General features: G+C 41.8%; 1 protein-coding gene across 4 annotated transcripts; it reads right to left on the bottom strand.

Moving 5' to 3' along the window:
• Positions 1 to 6,173: 6,173 nt before the first annotated feature.
• On the bottom strand, positions 6,174 to 16,218 carry ARGLU1 (arginine and glutamate rich 1). Of its 4 annotated transcripts, none has more exons than XM_072849897.1 (4): positions 15,611 to 16,218; positions 10,764 to 10,989; positions 8,311 to 8,394; positions 6,174 to 7,040 (listed from the first exon to the last, which is right to left on the bottom strand). In XM_072849897.1, exons 1-4 carry the CDS (start codon positions 15,964 to 15,966, stop codon positions 6,876 to 6,878), a joined length of 831 nt encoding a protein of 276 aa, XP_072705998.1. In that variant the 5' UTR covers positions 15,967 to 16,218; the 3' UTR covers positions 6,174 to 6,875. The 4 variants fall into 4 exon arrangements, 3 of the variants coding, with proteins under 3 accessions (XP_072705998.1, XP_072706000.1, XP_072705999.1); XM_072849899.1 differs by lacking the exon at positions 6,174 to 7,040 and adding an exon at positions 8,783 to 8,879 and having other exon boundaries at positions 8,335 to 8,394; XR_012040385.1 differs by lacking the exon at positions 6,174 to 7,040 and having other exon boundaries at positions 8,310 to 8,394; positions 8,822 to 10,989.
• Positions 16,219 to 17,428: the final 1,210 nt, after the last annotated feature.

Below are 17,428 nucleotides of genomic sequence, written 5' to 3'. Positions count from 1 at the left end.
GGGGGGAAGCGGTCCCCCTCGGCCGTCCCCCGTCCGCGGCTCCCGCGCGTCCTGCCCTGCCCGGCGCCTATGCGGTTCCCCCGCAAAAGAGGCCGAGCGGTCCCGCTGCCGCGGGTGGCGGCCCACGGGGCCGGAGAGGCGGCACACGCGAACGGTCCGCGCCAAGAGCCGCGCCGTGGCTAAACACCGATTGTATAATGTCATAGTCGCTCCTGTGAAATGAAAGGGGTTACCGACTTTCTTCCAGGAGGGATTTCTTGCCAAAATAGTATCTGCAGAAAGAATTAAAAGTTAAATCCCAGGAAATTACGGCGCTCTTTCTGTCATTTCCCCACCTTTCAGTGAAGGCGTGCAAAGAACATGCTACAAAAGACCGTAACAGCGAGCCAATTTCGTTTAATTTTATTCCCCGACAAACATGGGCATTTACTTAAAAATCGGGTTAGCGGTGGTGCTCGTTCGGCTTTTAGACGAACGCGAAGAAGCCCTTATGAGGAAAACGACTGGCACGGTAATTTATTTCCCGGATCAATTTGGAAGAAAATGAGCGCTTTTCCCCCCCGTTTTAACTCAACCGGCGTGCCAGCCTTCGCCGCCCTGCCTGGCAGAGACCGCTCCTCTCGCCCGCAGCAGAAGGGCAAGATTTGAGGCGCGCTCGATGCCCCATAGATTTTGTGTTAATTGTGCTTGGTAGTTCTCTAATGAAATCTACCACTCAAGGAAATAAGGAAATCAGTTTGCTTTTCACACAAAACATCGAATACGTTTTAAGTAAACTGCTTAATTAAATTTAATTTGCAGTGAGGAAGGAATTGCAGATCCGGCGACGCAATTTGGTGGAAAAGGGTCTGATTCCCAGGACGGAAACTTCGCGCTCAAGTGGGAGACAGAGATTGGGTATCTATGCACATCGAGGGGCATCAAAGGAGAGCTTCGCCAGGGAGGGGAGGAAAGTACTTAATTATTAAACTTCTAAACAGATGCGTGGTGTGTATCCAGTCGGGAGCCAACGTAAACACTGAGCCTGATAAATGCTTCTAGCAACAGAGACGTGTAAAATAGGTTTACCTCAATTTTGTGACGCCGCTTCTTCTGTTTGTTTTGAAGAGAAAGGTTACGAGCGGTGTTTTGTAAAAGCTGTGAGTAAACTGTGACCTCTAACTCTCCGTATCCTTGCTTTAAGTAAACCAGAGGAAATGAAGAGCCCTGGTATTGTCTGAAAATACCCTCCTGGAGCTAAATATATCGCTCGACTCCTATTGTCCAGCGGCTAATCATTTCACGTAAAGACAGCTGGTTTACTCTACTCTCCAGCAGCCTCGTGATGCACACTGTAGTTGTATAAAAATCCGCCTTAATAAAACCACTTTTAAGTAAGAACCGAGAGAAAAACGGGAACTTCTCTCCGAGATAACCCAAGCACCAAAGGTTAAGACAGCCAAAGAAATGCGGGCTCGGCGGCTGCTCCGCTCAGGTCACCCTTTTTGCCCGAGGGGCCGATCCCGGCGGCTGGGGTCGGGGCGTGGAGCGCTTTCTGCGCCGCGGAGTTACTTGCGGGGCCGAGCGGGAGCGGGGCCGGGGCCGGGGCCGGGGCAGGGGCCGGGCGGGAGCGGGAGCGGCGGGCGGCGCTCGCAGGGGCCGCGGCGGGCGCGGAGCCCCTGGGCAGCCGCGGTGCCGCCGCGCTCCCTTCCCTTCCCTTCCCGTCCCCCCGCCGCCCGCTGCATCGGCCTCCAACTTTCCCGTCTCGCTCCCGAGGAGCAGCAGGAATCGCCCCGGACACGGAGGAAACGTGAGAGTACGGGCTGGGGAGGGGGCTGAAAAGCCAAAAAGCTCACAAGTGTGAGGAAGTTAGCAATCGGCTTCGGCCGCAGTAGCGGCTTCTCTGGGGGCTATTTCAGGAGGAGGGCCCGGCGGGTATTTCGGGTTTCGCGGGAGCGCGGTTTCCTGGCGGACGAACTCGCAGGGGACAGGCTTCTGGCGGGGGGAAATCCTGCCGCGGCCGTGGGAGCGGCACCGCGGTCCCCCTGCGCCCGGGCGGCCCGGCTCGGCGGGCGGGGATGGATGGAGGGATGCATGGATGGATGCATGCATGGATGGATGGATGGATGAGCGGGGCCAGCGAGCAGGTGAGACCTGCCTTTCCCTCTGCCTTCAGGGAAAAACCGGGACTCTGCCATTTGCACCGCTTAAACCTTTTATTTCCTGTACTCCAGCCGGCCTTACAGCAAAAACCAGGTTTATCGCTGAATAACCCGTTTCGGCTTCTTTCCGACAGTGATGTGGGCAATAATTACATAGATATTGGCTCCGATTTTACGAAATCTGTAACAAAAAGGCAGCTAATCTGAATGGGATCAGGATTGGGCCCACAATCCCCGATTCTCTTTTAAACATCAGTCTAAACGTTGGCAATGAGAACACATGGGACAGTAAATTTTTTATTAAGTGGAAAAGCCCACCGCCATTCATCATTGCTTGAAATTTACCAGTTTTGAAAGTCGAAAAGAGAGAACTCAATAGATACAATTACTGCTAAATTTAATAGAGACAAATGATCGCGTGACTGACGCTTACTGATTTAAATGGATTGTTTATTGTTTGTACAGAAGGCCAAGTGTGCCGGATACTTGAAGCAGCTCCTAAAATATCATTCACACCATAACAATGCATTTTCTGTACTTATGGTAGAGTGAGTATATATCTAGATGTTAATTTGTCTTCTCCATGTCTGTTTTATAAGCACAATTTTGGTTAACCATAGCTTCTTAGAAAATGAGCTTGGCTCCTCCTAAATACAGCCACAGAATTCAAGCAGCCTCATAATAAAAATCAGAAAAGTCGGTACATCCTAACCATGCATTTTAATTCTCTGTTTGACTTGTTTTTACACAGATTCTCAGTATCACTCTGTGAAAACAAAAATTCTTACATTAATTTGTGGTCTGCAATGAGGTATGTGGGGTGGGAATCAAGACCAGGGATCAAACCTCTGCTACACGACCGGCCTTTTATAAGGGTTTATGTCTGCTTGTGCAGAGCTGACAGCTGAGCCAGCGTAACCCTTAGTTCTACGTGTCAGTCCAGGTCAGATGATAGGAAGGATTAGGTTGTTCAGGATGGAAATGTCAACAGAGGCTCAGCACTCTTCAGTTGGCTAACAAAACATTGGGACGGGGAGAAGGAGAACCCTGAAATGCAGGCATGTGGTGGTACTAGCATGAAAACGGAACTGAGTTGCGTGAAAGTCATGGTTCGGCTCCAGCTGGACTGGCCTGTTATTCCGAAACTGTACCAGCCTGGGCACTTCGACCATATCCTCCTGCCTTGGAATGAGCCTTAAGCATGCAGGCAGCTCCACAGTTCTCTTCTGAAATAAATCACCTCTGCAATGCAAACTGGAAAGTGTTTATCAACGTGAATTTCACCTGACCTTGCACTAAGTTGAGACCCTACAATAACAGAGCTAATCATCATCCCCCTGCTTGCCAAAGGGACAACACATCCCCAAATACTCTATTCAATGAGACACTTCATGCAGTTACAAGTGAATCACAACCAACACCTTCATATTTGGTGTACATGCAAAAAATGGCACAGAAACTCAAAACAATCCTAAGAGTGCATGTTAACAGAATCAGAAAGAGGGGTTTACGGTCTTCAAGTCAGCAAGGGCAATAGACAGGGTGAGCTGTATGAGGTGGCACAAAGCTTAAGAGAAAAGGAGACACAATGAAGATAGAGCCTCCTTTTTCAAGACAAGACAGGAGCGGATGAAGTATTGATACTTTAGTAAGATAATACTGATGTATCTCTCTATACGTAGGTATGCAGTTGCTTCCCAGCTTAGACATCTCACCAAGCAAATTGTCTCTGCTTTGCTAAGCTTCAAGGACACCAGCTCTCCAATACCCTTCACAGCAGTCAGCTTTCTACTTGCACTTGGAAAAATGATGACAATGAACATGGGAAGTTCAAAGGGCAGTTTAACAAATCTCCAAAGTAACAGCACACTGCTAGGAGACTGCTGTAAGCCCTTCCACTCTCCTGCCTCTGCCGCATAGAGGCATTCTCTCATCATAGAGAATAACTCTCCAGGATATTTATGAACAGGGGTTGGGAAAACTTATGATCTCTTCTGTCATGATGTAAGGGAAATAAATACTGCTCAAGGTAGGTGGCAATAAAAAAATGCCTTCCCTGGGGGGGGGGGGAGGACTCTCCCCCCCCAAGAAAAAACAGAACCAAAAATTGTCTAACCAAAATTTGAAGTTGAAACTTCAAACTGTAATGGAATAAAAATTAAACACCCAACATAATTTCTAACAGCAGTTTCTCTAGGTAAGTTAATATCCTCATGTAGACCCACACACAGCTCATACTTAGCTTAATCACTACCTCAATGTCAGTCTATGTTCTAACCTACTTTGCATTAGACAGGTATCAAGTTTTAAGGGAATCTAAGAACATCTCAAGTTCTTATCATCAAATACCAGTTTACCCCCCTCCCAAACTGTGTGCACCTCTTTATTTTCCCCAAAATCAACAGTGTCCCTGAAGTCCTACAGTAATTTTAAAAAGAAAGAAAACCCCAGAATACTGCAAATGTGATGTCCACCCGCACCGGGTCTACCAAAAAGCTATCTAAGAAATTCAGAATGCTTTAGGACAGTAAAGAGTGGTTTTTACCAAGTAAACTTCTTCCCCAACAACAACAAAAAGAAGTATGTAGCTGTTCTTTTTTTGAGGGCAGGGGAAGGAAACAGAGGTAGGGAGGTGTGGAATGGCAGAAGGGACGAGCTAACTGTGATGGGACATTTTGTCCACACAGTAGTCCTAAAGGTGTGATTGAAAATAACCTCTCAAAGTCTAAGCCTATGCAATGTTAAGTGTAAACAACAAATGCTACTATTTAGCAGCAAATTAGTGATGTACAACAAAATGCTTGCTACCACAGCTGCACATATGAGAACTTATCTTCTTGCTTTTAGAAGAGGAAACAAAAATGCATAGGTCTGTTTTAAGTATTGGCTTTTAATAGCTTGTTTCTCATAAGGGAACAGGGGATGTTTTCTGTTTTAGAAATACAGGTACCAGTTGAGCTTTAAATACAGCCTGCTCCTGCCAACAGGTCATGTACATGATTTATTTGGCTTCAGCTTTTGTTTTTATGCATTAAGCAACCTTCAACCTTCTTTTGTAATACAATATATAGACAAATCTAAGTACAGTAATAGTGTAGGTATTTTACTGTCTTCACATTTTTCTTGACATACTGGACAAAGCGATACACATCAGTCTGCCCCCAAGCCCAGGTTTCATACAAAGCACGCTGAATACTGCTTTCAGTGGCACACTCAACTTGCTCCCACATTTAATTTGCCAAATCTACAGAAACAGATCCTTTGGGAATATCACGAATTATTTCCAACTTTGTCCAGTGACATTCAAATGCTCAGGCAACTACTGGTAACTTCCACTTTACGGCTACTACAGATGTTGCACACCGACAGGAAAAAGAAAGTTTTAGAACTGGACAAGCTATAGTAATCCACGTTTTGGTAGAAGAATTATATACAAAAAGGGGACTTTATATATAGTTTTCAATCTGTAGTTTCATTTTTCAAAATAAAACCTGTATATATAAATGGATAACATTCAAGATCTGTATATGAGTAACAGTTGCTTTCTGGCTAAAACAATATATTTAGACAGAATCTTACTTTCTGTTTTTCACTTCAAGTATGCTAGCCGGTCCAGTCCTTTGGGAAAAAAACTTCCATTTTTAAATCCTTTCGGATCCATCAGATTCATTATATGGTAATGACCTTAACTTATACAATATACTATATTATGAGGTGAACTGAAGGGGATTAGATATTGAAGTACTGGTCTGGGTGCAGTAAGCCAAACAGCTGTTTAAACATGATACTACAGCCGAAATAAGTCTCTGTCAGAATAAAAACCAACATTCATGAAAACAGCAGCAGCCATCAAAAACATTCACAACTGCAGGGATTTTGTACTGTGTGTAATTTTGCATTATAAGTAGGAGAAGCCACAATAGTTTAAAGCAAAATGAAAAAAAATACCACTATAGTCTTGAATTTAATAATGTGAATTGTCACTCTTATAGCTGTTTATAGAAGTGTACTAAAAAAATTTACTTAAACATATGAATTTAAGACTTTCACTTTATTCAGCAAATTGGTTTATTTACACAATGGGGAACGCTGGTTGAATGCTGTCAATGTAATAAAAACAAATCTAACAGAGACAATACTGAACTCTCTCTATGTATTCATAGCAGAAATGACAAACTATTTCCTTACCTGTATCAGGAACATCAAGCGCAACAATGGGACAGTATCATAGGACACTGATTTAACAATAAACCACAGAGGTCCAGTAATACTATGGCAATTTACTCATGTATTTACTGACTTTTTTAAAAAAAATAATTAAAAGTCAGCAATACCCAGTATAAAGTTCTGTCAATTATCAGAGTCAAACTCTGATGAGTAGGTCAGTAAAACCTTATCAGATCATCCACAATTCATAAAGTGACCTGATCTGCTTCAGACCACTAATACAGAAACAAAATTGATGAAAACAGATTACCCTCTAAAAGGCAACAATGATCTGATAAGGGTTTAACTTAATGGAAGTTTAAAAAAAAATTAAGAATTGCAGAGCACAGCCCCTATTAGAACAAGCTAACTTTCCAGACTTTCAAAGAAGACAAAAAAAAAAAAAAGAGAAAAAAAACCCAAACCACTTCAACATGAAGCTACCATACAAAGTTTTTTTTTGTTTTGCTTTTTTTGTTGTTTTTTTTGTTTGTTTCTTTTTTTCTTTTAAGAGTTCAGAGTTGCAATTTAATCCTGGCTTTTTAGTGAGAAGGACAGTTTTGGCCTAGACTTTCCTTTGCCCAGGATAATTTTTTGTTCTTCCTTTTGCTGACGTTGTCTCTCTTGTTCTAGTTTCATCCTCTCCTCATGAATCTTTCTTTGTTCTTCAACAATTTTCAATTGTTCTTCAGCCTATATATGAAAATGGCAGAATTTAGGCCAGCATATTTTGTAGTCATAAAAGCAATTTACAAGTCCATATTAACTTCCAAACAGGTCCAATCCTGCACAGTTATGTAAGCAGTTCTACCTGAGCTAGATGCCACAGCTGGTTTCAGTGAAACTATTTAGAAAATAGTTTTCTGCTTAGAAAATGGTTATTTGAATTGAGTTTAGAAGAAACACTGAAAAGTTTCTACAGCTAATGCATCAAAATCTTGAGTGCTTACATGCAGTGATTTTCAGAACTGCTTTGCAAACAACACATTACATTTTAATTAAGGAAGTCAGTGTATATATATGGAGAAGTTCCCGTGACACCTGTCACATGTCAGATGAAGGCACAATATAATAAACAGACCTTCAAACAGAGGTCTCCCCACTCCAAAACCCATCTAAAACCCCCTCCTAATTCAAAACAACTTTTACTTGATTTGTAACAAGTCAATCCTTACACTGACTTATGGTTCTTACAGCTCTTCCAATAGTCTTCTAAAGGTGCTTATTTTGTTCATTATGTCAGTTAGTACTTTAATTTTTCTATTTGTCCCATTTCCACCACGTGAGGTTGGAAAAAGGGTAAAACAGAGAGAGATCTAAAGCAGATGTAGTTCAAGCAGAGAGTTTTAAGAAGCATCATCTTTACGTGAAAAAGGTGCAATTACCTGGGTAATTGAAACCGAGAGTTCAATCAGGATTTAGAAGCAGCTTAGTTTGGCTTATCATGAATTGATTAGAATCAGCCAAATCATATTGATTCTCATGAGGCAGGCACCTGCTTAAATAGACTTGGAGACCAACATAAGCTAGACTTTCATAACTTAGACATCTTCAGCTTATGCTGAAAGTCCCTTTCAGCACTTGTATAGCAACGTTATACTAGTCTCAAATCCAGTTTGTACTTGTCCTGCTCAACAAAACAGAATTAGTCACTTCTGTTCTAGAAGCTGAATGTGTTTGCAAACTTACTTCAACTTTCCCTGTGAGATACAGTTAAAATGTACTTTTTAAATTCTGAAGGCAGCCATCTTCCTCTAAATTAACTGCACCTGAACTATTTTTTCAGACTAGTGTTACTGCTAAGGATCTGGTCTCTCATGCTCAAGGGAAGGAGAGCAACACTACTGACATAACTGCCAACAGACAAGTTAAACCCCAAAAAGGGTCGATTTGTTTATTTTAATTGTGTTGCAAATCAGGCAGAGGGACCTGTATTCCCCTACAAAACGACATCTTCACATACCAGTTTAGCTTGTGCTTCTGCAATTTTTCGATTATTCTCTTCTAGTATTCGCTCTAGTTCCTCACGCTTTGCACGCTCTTCTTCCTAAAGGGGAGGACAGGGCAAGATGTTAGTAAAGTAAAATATTCATTTCTGCATGTTCACTAATCTTTCTCAGAATTCTTTCGTGAACTGACTTAAAGTGGCAGCTTTACAGCCACCTATTTTGTCTCACAACGGTAAATTGTGCAGCCACTAAAACTGGTTTCTAGCACTCAATTTAAATCATCCCGCCCAGTCCAAACAGCAACCAACTAAACCCTCCCTAATCATAGAATCCTGACAATTTATTACTAGAATTTTAATATCACACAAATCAACAAGGACAACTACAAAAACTGGATAGTATTTACCAAATTAAAAAGTAATATAGAAAATATAAATAAAGTGAATAGTTTGTCTCACCAATTAAGTATACCTACGTATTCTTTACCTATACTCCTTTAATCAGCATTAAAAGTTGAATATTTACTGTCTTGTCCAGTGTCCTGCAGAGTGTGCTCCTCGGCTGCCATACGCGCCAGCTTCCTCTTTAAAATGATTTGTACTGTTAGCTTGGCAATACCTGCATCAGCAGCTCAACCATTTATAAAGAAACAACATACAAGGAAGGCTGAGCTGAGGAATGCAGATGTTTATGATAAGAAGGAACAAAAATATGTAAATCATTCCTAAGGCAAACAATTAATAAGAAAAATACATTTACTGTTAGTGAAAAATACAAATGGTAATCCATACTTCATGGAGCTATGGGCTTCTTTCATGGGGAGAATGGACTTAACATTCAATATTTTGACAATTTTAAGACAGCTGAAACTGTCATTTGCAGTCTGAACTTGGAATTCAGGAGTCCAGGGAAGGCAAGATCAGGAAATAAAGCCTTGTAATTGTTGTTTTCTTGGTGAATTTTATGGAACTCTGTTATGCAACTTATAAATATGAAGACTGCGTGAAAGTTTTTGAGGTGTTTCAGTTCACATAATATATATCCGAATTATTTTAATATTTGGAAGATTTAAAGTTAGCCAGAGGTTTGTGTCTGTGTAAGAAAAAAAAGTTAATACGAACAAAGCAAGCATACGAAGAGAAAACTTCTTACTATGACTAGTAACCAGCTACTAGCTAGCACATTTCACTCCAGGCATGGAAGTTTATTCTGCATTATAAAGAACTGATGGGACTTCTTCACATCCCACTGACAATAGCAAAAATACTTCAAAAAAAAAAAAAGTCATCCATCTGATCAAATGAAAATATCTATACACGAAGCATTTACTGACTACAGACATCTAAATTCATCTTCAATTCTTTCATAGTTAAGGTCTGAATTTGCAAAACAAGTGTAATTTAATATTCTTAATATTTGTTGTAATTCAGTGTTCTGTTTTTTTTTTAATTTTTAATTTAAAGATATTATGTGACAGACAAATCACACTGAGTATGAAGGGGAAAGCTTCATTGCTACTGTCTTTCCTTTTGTAAGCCAATTAAAATATTAATTTAAAATAAACTGTGTAGGAGGTACAGAGTGAAAAGGCATTTGAGACTTATGACTATTTAGCACAAATTTCCTTTTCGGTTTAAAGTTTGTCTTGAAATTTCTGGATCCTGGAATGATTGGTGCAGGCAGGCATCAAAGCCTTTAGTAGCAAATTACTGTCTCACAGAAAGACATTTTCAGCTTCTGCTCCAGTTGCTAATTAAAAAAAAACCAAAAAAAAAACAAAAAAAAAACCAAAAAAAAACCAAAAACCCAAGTCACATGTTCAGCTTGACTTCAGACAAGGGCAACCTGCTCTTTTATAACTTCTAGGGAAAAAAAAGGAGTTGTTAGTAGTTATTAAAAACTGATATAATGATTTGGACATAGATCCTTCGTGAAGACGTGGATGGGCTTATGCTCGAAGTCCCAGAATTAGTCCAATGTACGCTCAAGGAAAATGTTCATTTTAAATGAAGAGTAAGAAACCTATTTGTTAAAGACAGGTACTGCAGCTCACTGCTGGACCCTGCTTTTTGCCTGACTGAAGGCAAAAGCCTCTTACAGTCTAGGTAAACAAAATGAAACAAATGAAGGATACATAATTACAGATTTTCAATACCCTTCCCCAAAAATGAAAGGACCGCTGATAAATCCTGCAGCCATGGCAAAAGTTTCAAACAATTCTGAAATATGTAGGTCAGTTCCATTAAAAATCAAGTATCCTTGTTCAGGTTTTAGGAGAATAACTGTTTAAGTATCAGTGAGCTCCTCTGAATAGGCTAGAAATTAAGTTTCGCAGCAATGCAAGTTTATACGAGAAGGGAATTAGATTTGCTGTATTCCATCTCTTTCTGAACCGAACAGGAGGCACAAACCGACACTGAAAGTTTTGCCATGGACTGTCTCTACTTTCCAAACGACCGAGCGTTACCTCTCTGGCTTTTTGTGCTGCAAGTTCAGCTTGTCGCTGTCGCTCGAGTTCTTCGAGCAACTGTTTTTCCATGATGCGCTTAGCCTCCTCCACCCTGCGGAGAACCTCTCGCTCAATCTCATCCTTCCTTTTCTCCAACTCTTCTTCTACACGTTTAGCCACAAGCTCTTCTACTCTTCGAGCAGTTTCTTCCTCTATGAGTTTCTCTTCAATTTCTTGTTGACGACTAGAAAATGCAAACACGAGGATTACCTTTTTAATCAATAAAGAATGGCTGCATTGAAATGAACTTTGGCAAATACACAGCCTCAGCCACGCTACTGAATCAATTTTTAAACAGTCTTATGCCTTACACAGACGGATCACATATTTAAATAATGTTTTACCCTGCATTTAAGGAAAGTGAATATTCAATGCTCCTATCACAGGGAACTCATTCAGACCATACCATATTTAGCATCTCTCCATATCTCAAGACACCAAGCTTAAAAAGACACCTTATCATACTACTTCTTGATCATTTTTAGGGAAAAAAAGGAAAAAAAAACACAAACCAAAAAAACCAAAAAAACAGACATCCCCCAACTTTGGCCATCTTTCACCCTTCAGGAACTTTAAATGGTCTCAATTTTAAGCCACATGTAGCAATAACAACTTGTAAAATCTTGTCTTAAAGCCACCACCTCAGAGGCACCAAACTAATCTCTAATAACTAAAATAGAAGACAGAAGCAATAAAATTTGTAATTTGAATATTTTATGAAGAATTCCAGGTGTTGTTTCCGTAATCTAGTTATGCAGTAATTTATCTTATCAAATTTCAAATACTTTAGCTCTCCTTAACTTCTTTATTGCAACACTCTGTTTCTATCGAAATTATCCAAAATGAGATATACCAAGTGCTAAATAAATCCTTGCAACCTTTACAGTTTTCCATGTTCTGATTTTTGGAAGTATTTTCAAACGTCTTCTTGTCTTTACTTTTGTTTAGCAGCAGCATTACCACTTAGCCTGATCGGTTTTATGTTTTCATTAAAAAGGATACAAAAAGATTAGGTCAATTTGCAGGGTTATTACAAAAACAAACAAACAAACAAACAAACAAAAAAAAAAAAAAAAGAAAAAGAAAAAAATCTTCTGGGTAGTAATCACTAGAACAATATGGCAATTAGATATCCAAAGATCAACAAAAGTGAATACTGCATAGCTATGTTTCATGTAGTACTATTTATTTAGAATTATTATGGGCTTTGGGGAGAATTTTGTTATTTTCTAAAATGAAAGTTCAGTTTCAAGTTTAAGTATTCCGTGAAGTATGGAACAATCTTATAAACTTATCTTCTGGTCTGTCAGCACCAGAAATCCATGATTTAGAACAACAACTACTGTTGTAAAAACCTAATATCCTGTCATTTTCATAATATTTCCATTTTCCTATCTTAGTTATATTGAGAGACATAAAAAACAATTTTGATTAAAAGATTAAAAAAGAGAAAAAAAAAGAAAAAAATGTTATGGGATTTACTAATTTTTAGATTTCCCAGTGTACAATTTGCAAATATGCAATAGGAGATATAAATAATGGATTAGTGATCTAGATAAATATGAGGTGAAAGGCTCCCAAATTCCTCCTGTTCATGTATATTCTTTTCAAAAGCGTGCTGAACACAATGGATAGTCTATCTCCTTCAGTAAAAAGTTTTGGAACCCCCAACTTAAACAGTCAGCCCCGGAAGAGAAATTTTATTCTTCCATTCCTCAAGATAACAAACTTATAGATAACAAACTCATTCAGTGATGCATTAGGCCAGCATTCACTTTTCCCAAAGCTACACAAAATATCTTCAGGCGATTTTTTCAGAAAAACAAAAAACCAAGACCACCACCATCCAGAAAAACGCACCAGCCCCACTCTGTTTTAGTGTGCCTCTGCCAAGCCACTACTACTTATGATCCTTTTTGGATGGAAGGTGGGGGAGCGGTCAAAAGTTTAAAAGACAATTTTTAAACACCCTTTATATACAAAGTAGCCTTCTATGTTCAAAGGTTTTTCTTCCCTCTTATGGGTTATTTATTCAGCAAGTACTCTCACCATCCTGTACTGATACACCATACAGCTACATAAGAGGCTGTTGTACAGAAATCATTTTCAAAAAGCTCATATTCACATGTTTTGTTCAACTATTTTAGCTTTATGTTTAACATTAGGGAAATCTAGAATAAAAGTTAGCTAATTGAATAAAGATAGTACATAGCTAAAAAAACCCCACCAACACTCATGTCTGAAATAAGTTTTCAAATATCCTCAGCAACTGATGATGTACTCAAATTAAGCACTGTGCCTGCACACGTTTCATTCTTCTCACGCCAACAAATTCCATTCAAATTTGATTAAACCAAGCAAATATATCTTTTCACATTCATTGGCAATGACAATATTGCAAATACATAATAACTGTTCAGTGTAAGCAACCACATTTCTTGAAACACTAGAAATAGAAAGAAGTGAAATAGAATAAAGTAAAAATTTATCTCAAAGTTAATTTATAAGACCAACTTGTGCCTATGGATAAACTCAAAGCAATTGATTGGAAGTATGTTAAGAAAGAAAATCAAATTATAAACAGATATAAATTTCAGTGACTTATTCTGTAGTTTATACCAGCTATTCATTATTTTTTTAAAATCACATGAACTTACAGTATTTTATTTACAGATGTAAGTTCATCATCCTGACCTACTGAGCCATGACTCCAGAGAAACAGGTAAGCCATTAATGTAAAAATATTTTTAGTATGTTCCATTTACTCCTTAAAGACCAATTTTACAAAATCTGCAGAAAAGAAGCTGCTTACATTTCAGCAGCTTTCTGAGGGAAAATCACGTCATATTTGCAAGGCCTTTATAGAAAACTAGATTATACGAAAAAGCAGAAGTTAGGCAACTTATTAGGATTTGAACAGACACAAGAAGAAGAAAGTCACTTTCAATATGAGCTGTCCACTAGTTAATTCAGTTAGCAAGAAAGTACTTCTTTGCTTCACTAACATGAGTATATAGTAACCTATAAAACACAATTTACAGATGACTTATTCATATAACATAGTTTTCTACTCTGTTAAGTTTTATTGCGTTTTCTCTTTGAAATCTAAACTGTATTCTAGAAGCATCAAAATCTATATAAAATCTTTTCCAATACTGTTTCTCCCTCAGAAGTTTACTATTCTGTAGCCAGTATCACTCAAATGTCATATCCCTCCTATACTTCGTGAGTATTCTAAAATTTCAAAGCTGACTTACACAGAAAACTTACTGCAGAAAATAGAGTTGAAATGTACGTTGCTACATCTAATATGACTGAATGAACTACTTCATTCAGTCTCAATTTGAGCACTCCACAGCAAAAAAAGTGATTAAATATTTTAGATATATTATTTAAAGATTACAAACACTTCATTTTCCACAGGCACTTGAATAGATCCTCTCTCAACTTTTAAAGCCTGGACACAGACTAACCATAAAATTATCCACCAAGACTAACACCATTTAATATTTTAAGATAGATAATATTTATTTTGTTATTTGCATAATGTTCTCTCTCTTCAGTCTTTAAATCCATTTACATAATATTTAAAGGAATACATATGAACTAAAAGAGCTCTAGAATACTAAGATAAACTATTCACTGTCTTCTCAAATTGTTAAGCACATTCCAATCCTTCTTCCCAGACACGCATGGAATATTTTTGGCAATTTAGGTACTGAATAAAACTATAAACCACAAAATTACGGTCAATAACTCAAAAAGCCTTCAACATTTTCAGGTGTGCTTGTGTTGGTATGCAAGTTTGATGACACAGCAGTCAAATTCTGAAGTTAGCAAAGGAGATTATCAACAAACAAAAATGAAAGTGACAACTCAGGATGATCAAGCCTTTTGAACTACAATTAGTATTTCATTAGAACAATATCGCTGAAATAAAACTCAAAGCTCCACCTGAGAATTAACAGAGCTAGCTGGCTTCTTCACACGTACAAGCAAGTGCTATTTCTGGATTCAGTGCTCCAATGAGCAAGGGTAACATTCGATGAACAAGAACCACTTTATCACAACTGTTAAAACCGTTGTTACCTCTGCTGCATAAAGGTCTCTTTCATAACTTAACAACATTGCTAAACATCTTAACACACACCCAACGTTCACTAGAATAGAATTTATCTCTCTCTCTATAAACTTTATAAATAACCCCATTCCCCATAACGAAAACTGAAAAAGGTTTCAAATGAAACAAGCCACCGGACCTCACCGTCCCATTTGGCAAGAAATTTAAAAAAAAAACCCTCAGTGTTAATAAAACCGTTGCATAGTATTTCTTAAAACCTCAAGTCGAGCAACTCCAGATGCCTCCTCTCGACGCACAAGAAGCTCCACGCAAGAAAGGGGAGGGGCAGGCAGTGTGGCAGTGCAGCACAAAGCCTCCGGGGCGCGGAGGCCTCCGCCGCAGAGAGAAGTTCCAGAGCAGCGCAGGGGGAGCAGCGGCAGATCGGAAGCGAGCAGAGCCCGCGGACAGGGAGGCAGGGTGCGGGAGGCTCGCACCCCGCGTAGGCGGCTTCTAACGCACCTCAGGGAGCGAGGCTTTAGGAAAGTGCAGGATGGCGGGAAAACAGGCTGACGTTAGGCCTGAGCGAGGGCCTACACGCCTTTACCCCAGTCGCAGACGGCCCTGGTCTGGAGGAGGAAAGCGCGGAGAGAAAGGCACCGGGGCAAAGAGCACCTCCTTTCCTCCCCCCTCCCCTCACCCCCCCACCGCCGCCCCCTGAAGCCCCCAGCCCAGGCCCGGGGCTCACATTTTCCGCTGCCGCTCGAACTCCGCTTTTTTCTCCTCCTCCTCCCGCTTCTGCTTCTCGTCCAGGCTGCTGCGCTTGCTCACCGTGCGCCCGAAGATGTCGATGCGGTCGGGCGGGGAGGAGGCGCGATCGCGCTCCCGCTCCCGGTCGCGGCGGGAGGAGGGGGCCGTGTTGGAGCGGGAGCGGGACCGGGACTCGCGGCGCCGGTTCCGCTTGCTCTCCCGGGACTTGGAGCGCTTCCGCGCCCGCTCCTTCTCCCGGGAGCGGGACCGCGATCGGCTCCGGTTCTTCTTGTTGTGCTTGGAGCTCTTCGTGTGCTTGGAGCGGGACGAGCTCCGGCTGCGGGACCGACCCATCCCGACAGAGGAGAGGCCGCGCCGGCGACCGCCCGACCACCCCCACCCCCTTCGCTAGCGGCGCCCGAGAGAGGTGCGAGCAGGCTCTGCGCGCATCAGCACCGCCCGGGCGGGCCCCTCGTCCTCTCCCCTTCCACCGCTTTGCGCTGCGAGGAGAAGGAGCAGGCCCCGAACGCGGGAGCAAGTCCGGACGCAGGCAAGATGGCGGCCCTAGCAGAGCGGTGACTCTCCTCTTCCGCCCCACAATGCACTGCGCCGCGCCCGAGCCGTTTGCTCTCCCTCCCCCCCCCACCCCCGCCTTCGGCTTCGCGCCGGAGGATCACGAAAGCACTCGGTAATGTTCGACAGCCAATGGCAAGCGTCGCTCGGGGAGGAAACGCCGTCAGGCAGCGCTTCTACTCCGCACATGCGCGCGGCAGGAGCGGCTGAGGGGGGCGTTTCGGGGAAGTTATTTGGGGCTGGGGCGGTTGAGGGGAGTGGGGCTGGGCTTTCGGGTGTCAGCCGGTGGTCTCGGGGCTGCCCCGCTCGCTGGTGTGCCCAGCAGTGGCGCTGTGCTTGCTGGGCCGTAGGCCCATTTGCCGTTAGTGCAGCGGCGGGGCCGGTGGTGCTTCGGCCCGGCCGCGCTGAGGGCAGCATCTTAAGGAGCCCCGCGTTGTGTGTGTGGGGAGGGGAGGCTTAGCAGGGGAAGGTGAGGCGGACCTTAGGCATTTGGAGGTCCATCCAGCCCGGGAGGCCGCCTCGGGAGGCGGCCGGGAACGGGAAGCGTGTGAGGGCCAGGCCAGTAGGTGCAGTGCCGCCTGTGGGTGTTTCCCCGCTTTCCCGCCTTTGCAGCGCAAGGGCTGCCCGCGGGAGCGCTCCCTCCGTGGGGTCCCCCGCGGCCCGTTTCCCTGTGGTGCGCTGTCCGGAGAGGTGCAGCCTGCCTGAGCAGCCCTGCGTCCAGTGCCGGCGTGCTCCACAGAGATGGAATTACCATATTTTTCTTTAATTGAAGTTCTTTCAAGCTTTAGTAATTTTTTTTGTTGGGTTTTTTGTTTTTTTGTTTTTTTTTTTTTTGACATAGGGGACAGAGAGAATCTATCACTGCAGATTAAGGGCGTTATGAAGAACATTTAAATTTCCCAATAAACTGTGAAAATTAGTTTTTCTGAGTCCTCTGTTGAACCACATAGTCACTGGGACCTGTTTCCTTGTAGCTAATCTCTAACGTGGCACAATGAATGGGTGTTTTGACTGTATCTAGGGTGAGTTTACACGTTATTGTCCTTTGTTAACAACAGATATGTAGCCAAAGGAAGCAGCTTTAGGTCAGGCAGAGAGTATGAACTAGTGGTTCGGTAGGCATCTCTCTATGAGGTTTTTATCCCAGTTCTGCCATGTAATCGTTAGTCTTTTCTGCCATAACAAAGTTTGCAACTTATGTTATTCTTGATTTTGGGTGAACTGGTGCAAGCTATAGATACTT

Source organism: Ciconia boyciana, chromosome 1 (genome assembly GCF_034638445.1).
Source record: "Ciconia boyciana chromosome 1, ASM3463844v1, whole genome shotgun sequence".
Lineage (NCBI taxonomy): Eukaryota > Metazoa > Chordata > Aves > Ciconiiformes > Ciconiidae > Ciconia > Ciconia boyciana.
This window is presented reverse-complemented; position numbering and strand designations above follow the sequence as displayed.

Coding starts and splice junctions, on each gene's coding strand:
- ARGLU1 (XM_072849897.1), bottom strand. CDS start 15,966: ATGGGTCGGTCCCGCAGCCGGAGCTCGTCCCGCTCCAAGCACACGAAG. Junction 10,990..15,610: donor TTCGAGCGGCAGCGGAAAAT/GTGAGCCCCGGG, acceptor TGCATTTTCTAG/TCGTCAACAAGAAATTGAAG. Junction 8,395..10,763: donor CAGCACAAAAAGCCAGAGAG/GTAACGCTCGGT, acceptor CCTCCCCTTTAG/GAAGAAGAGCGTGCAAAGCG.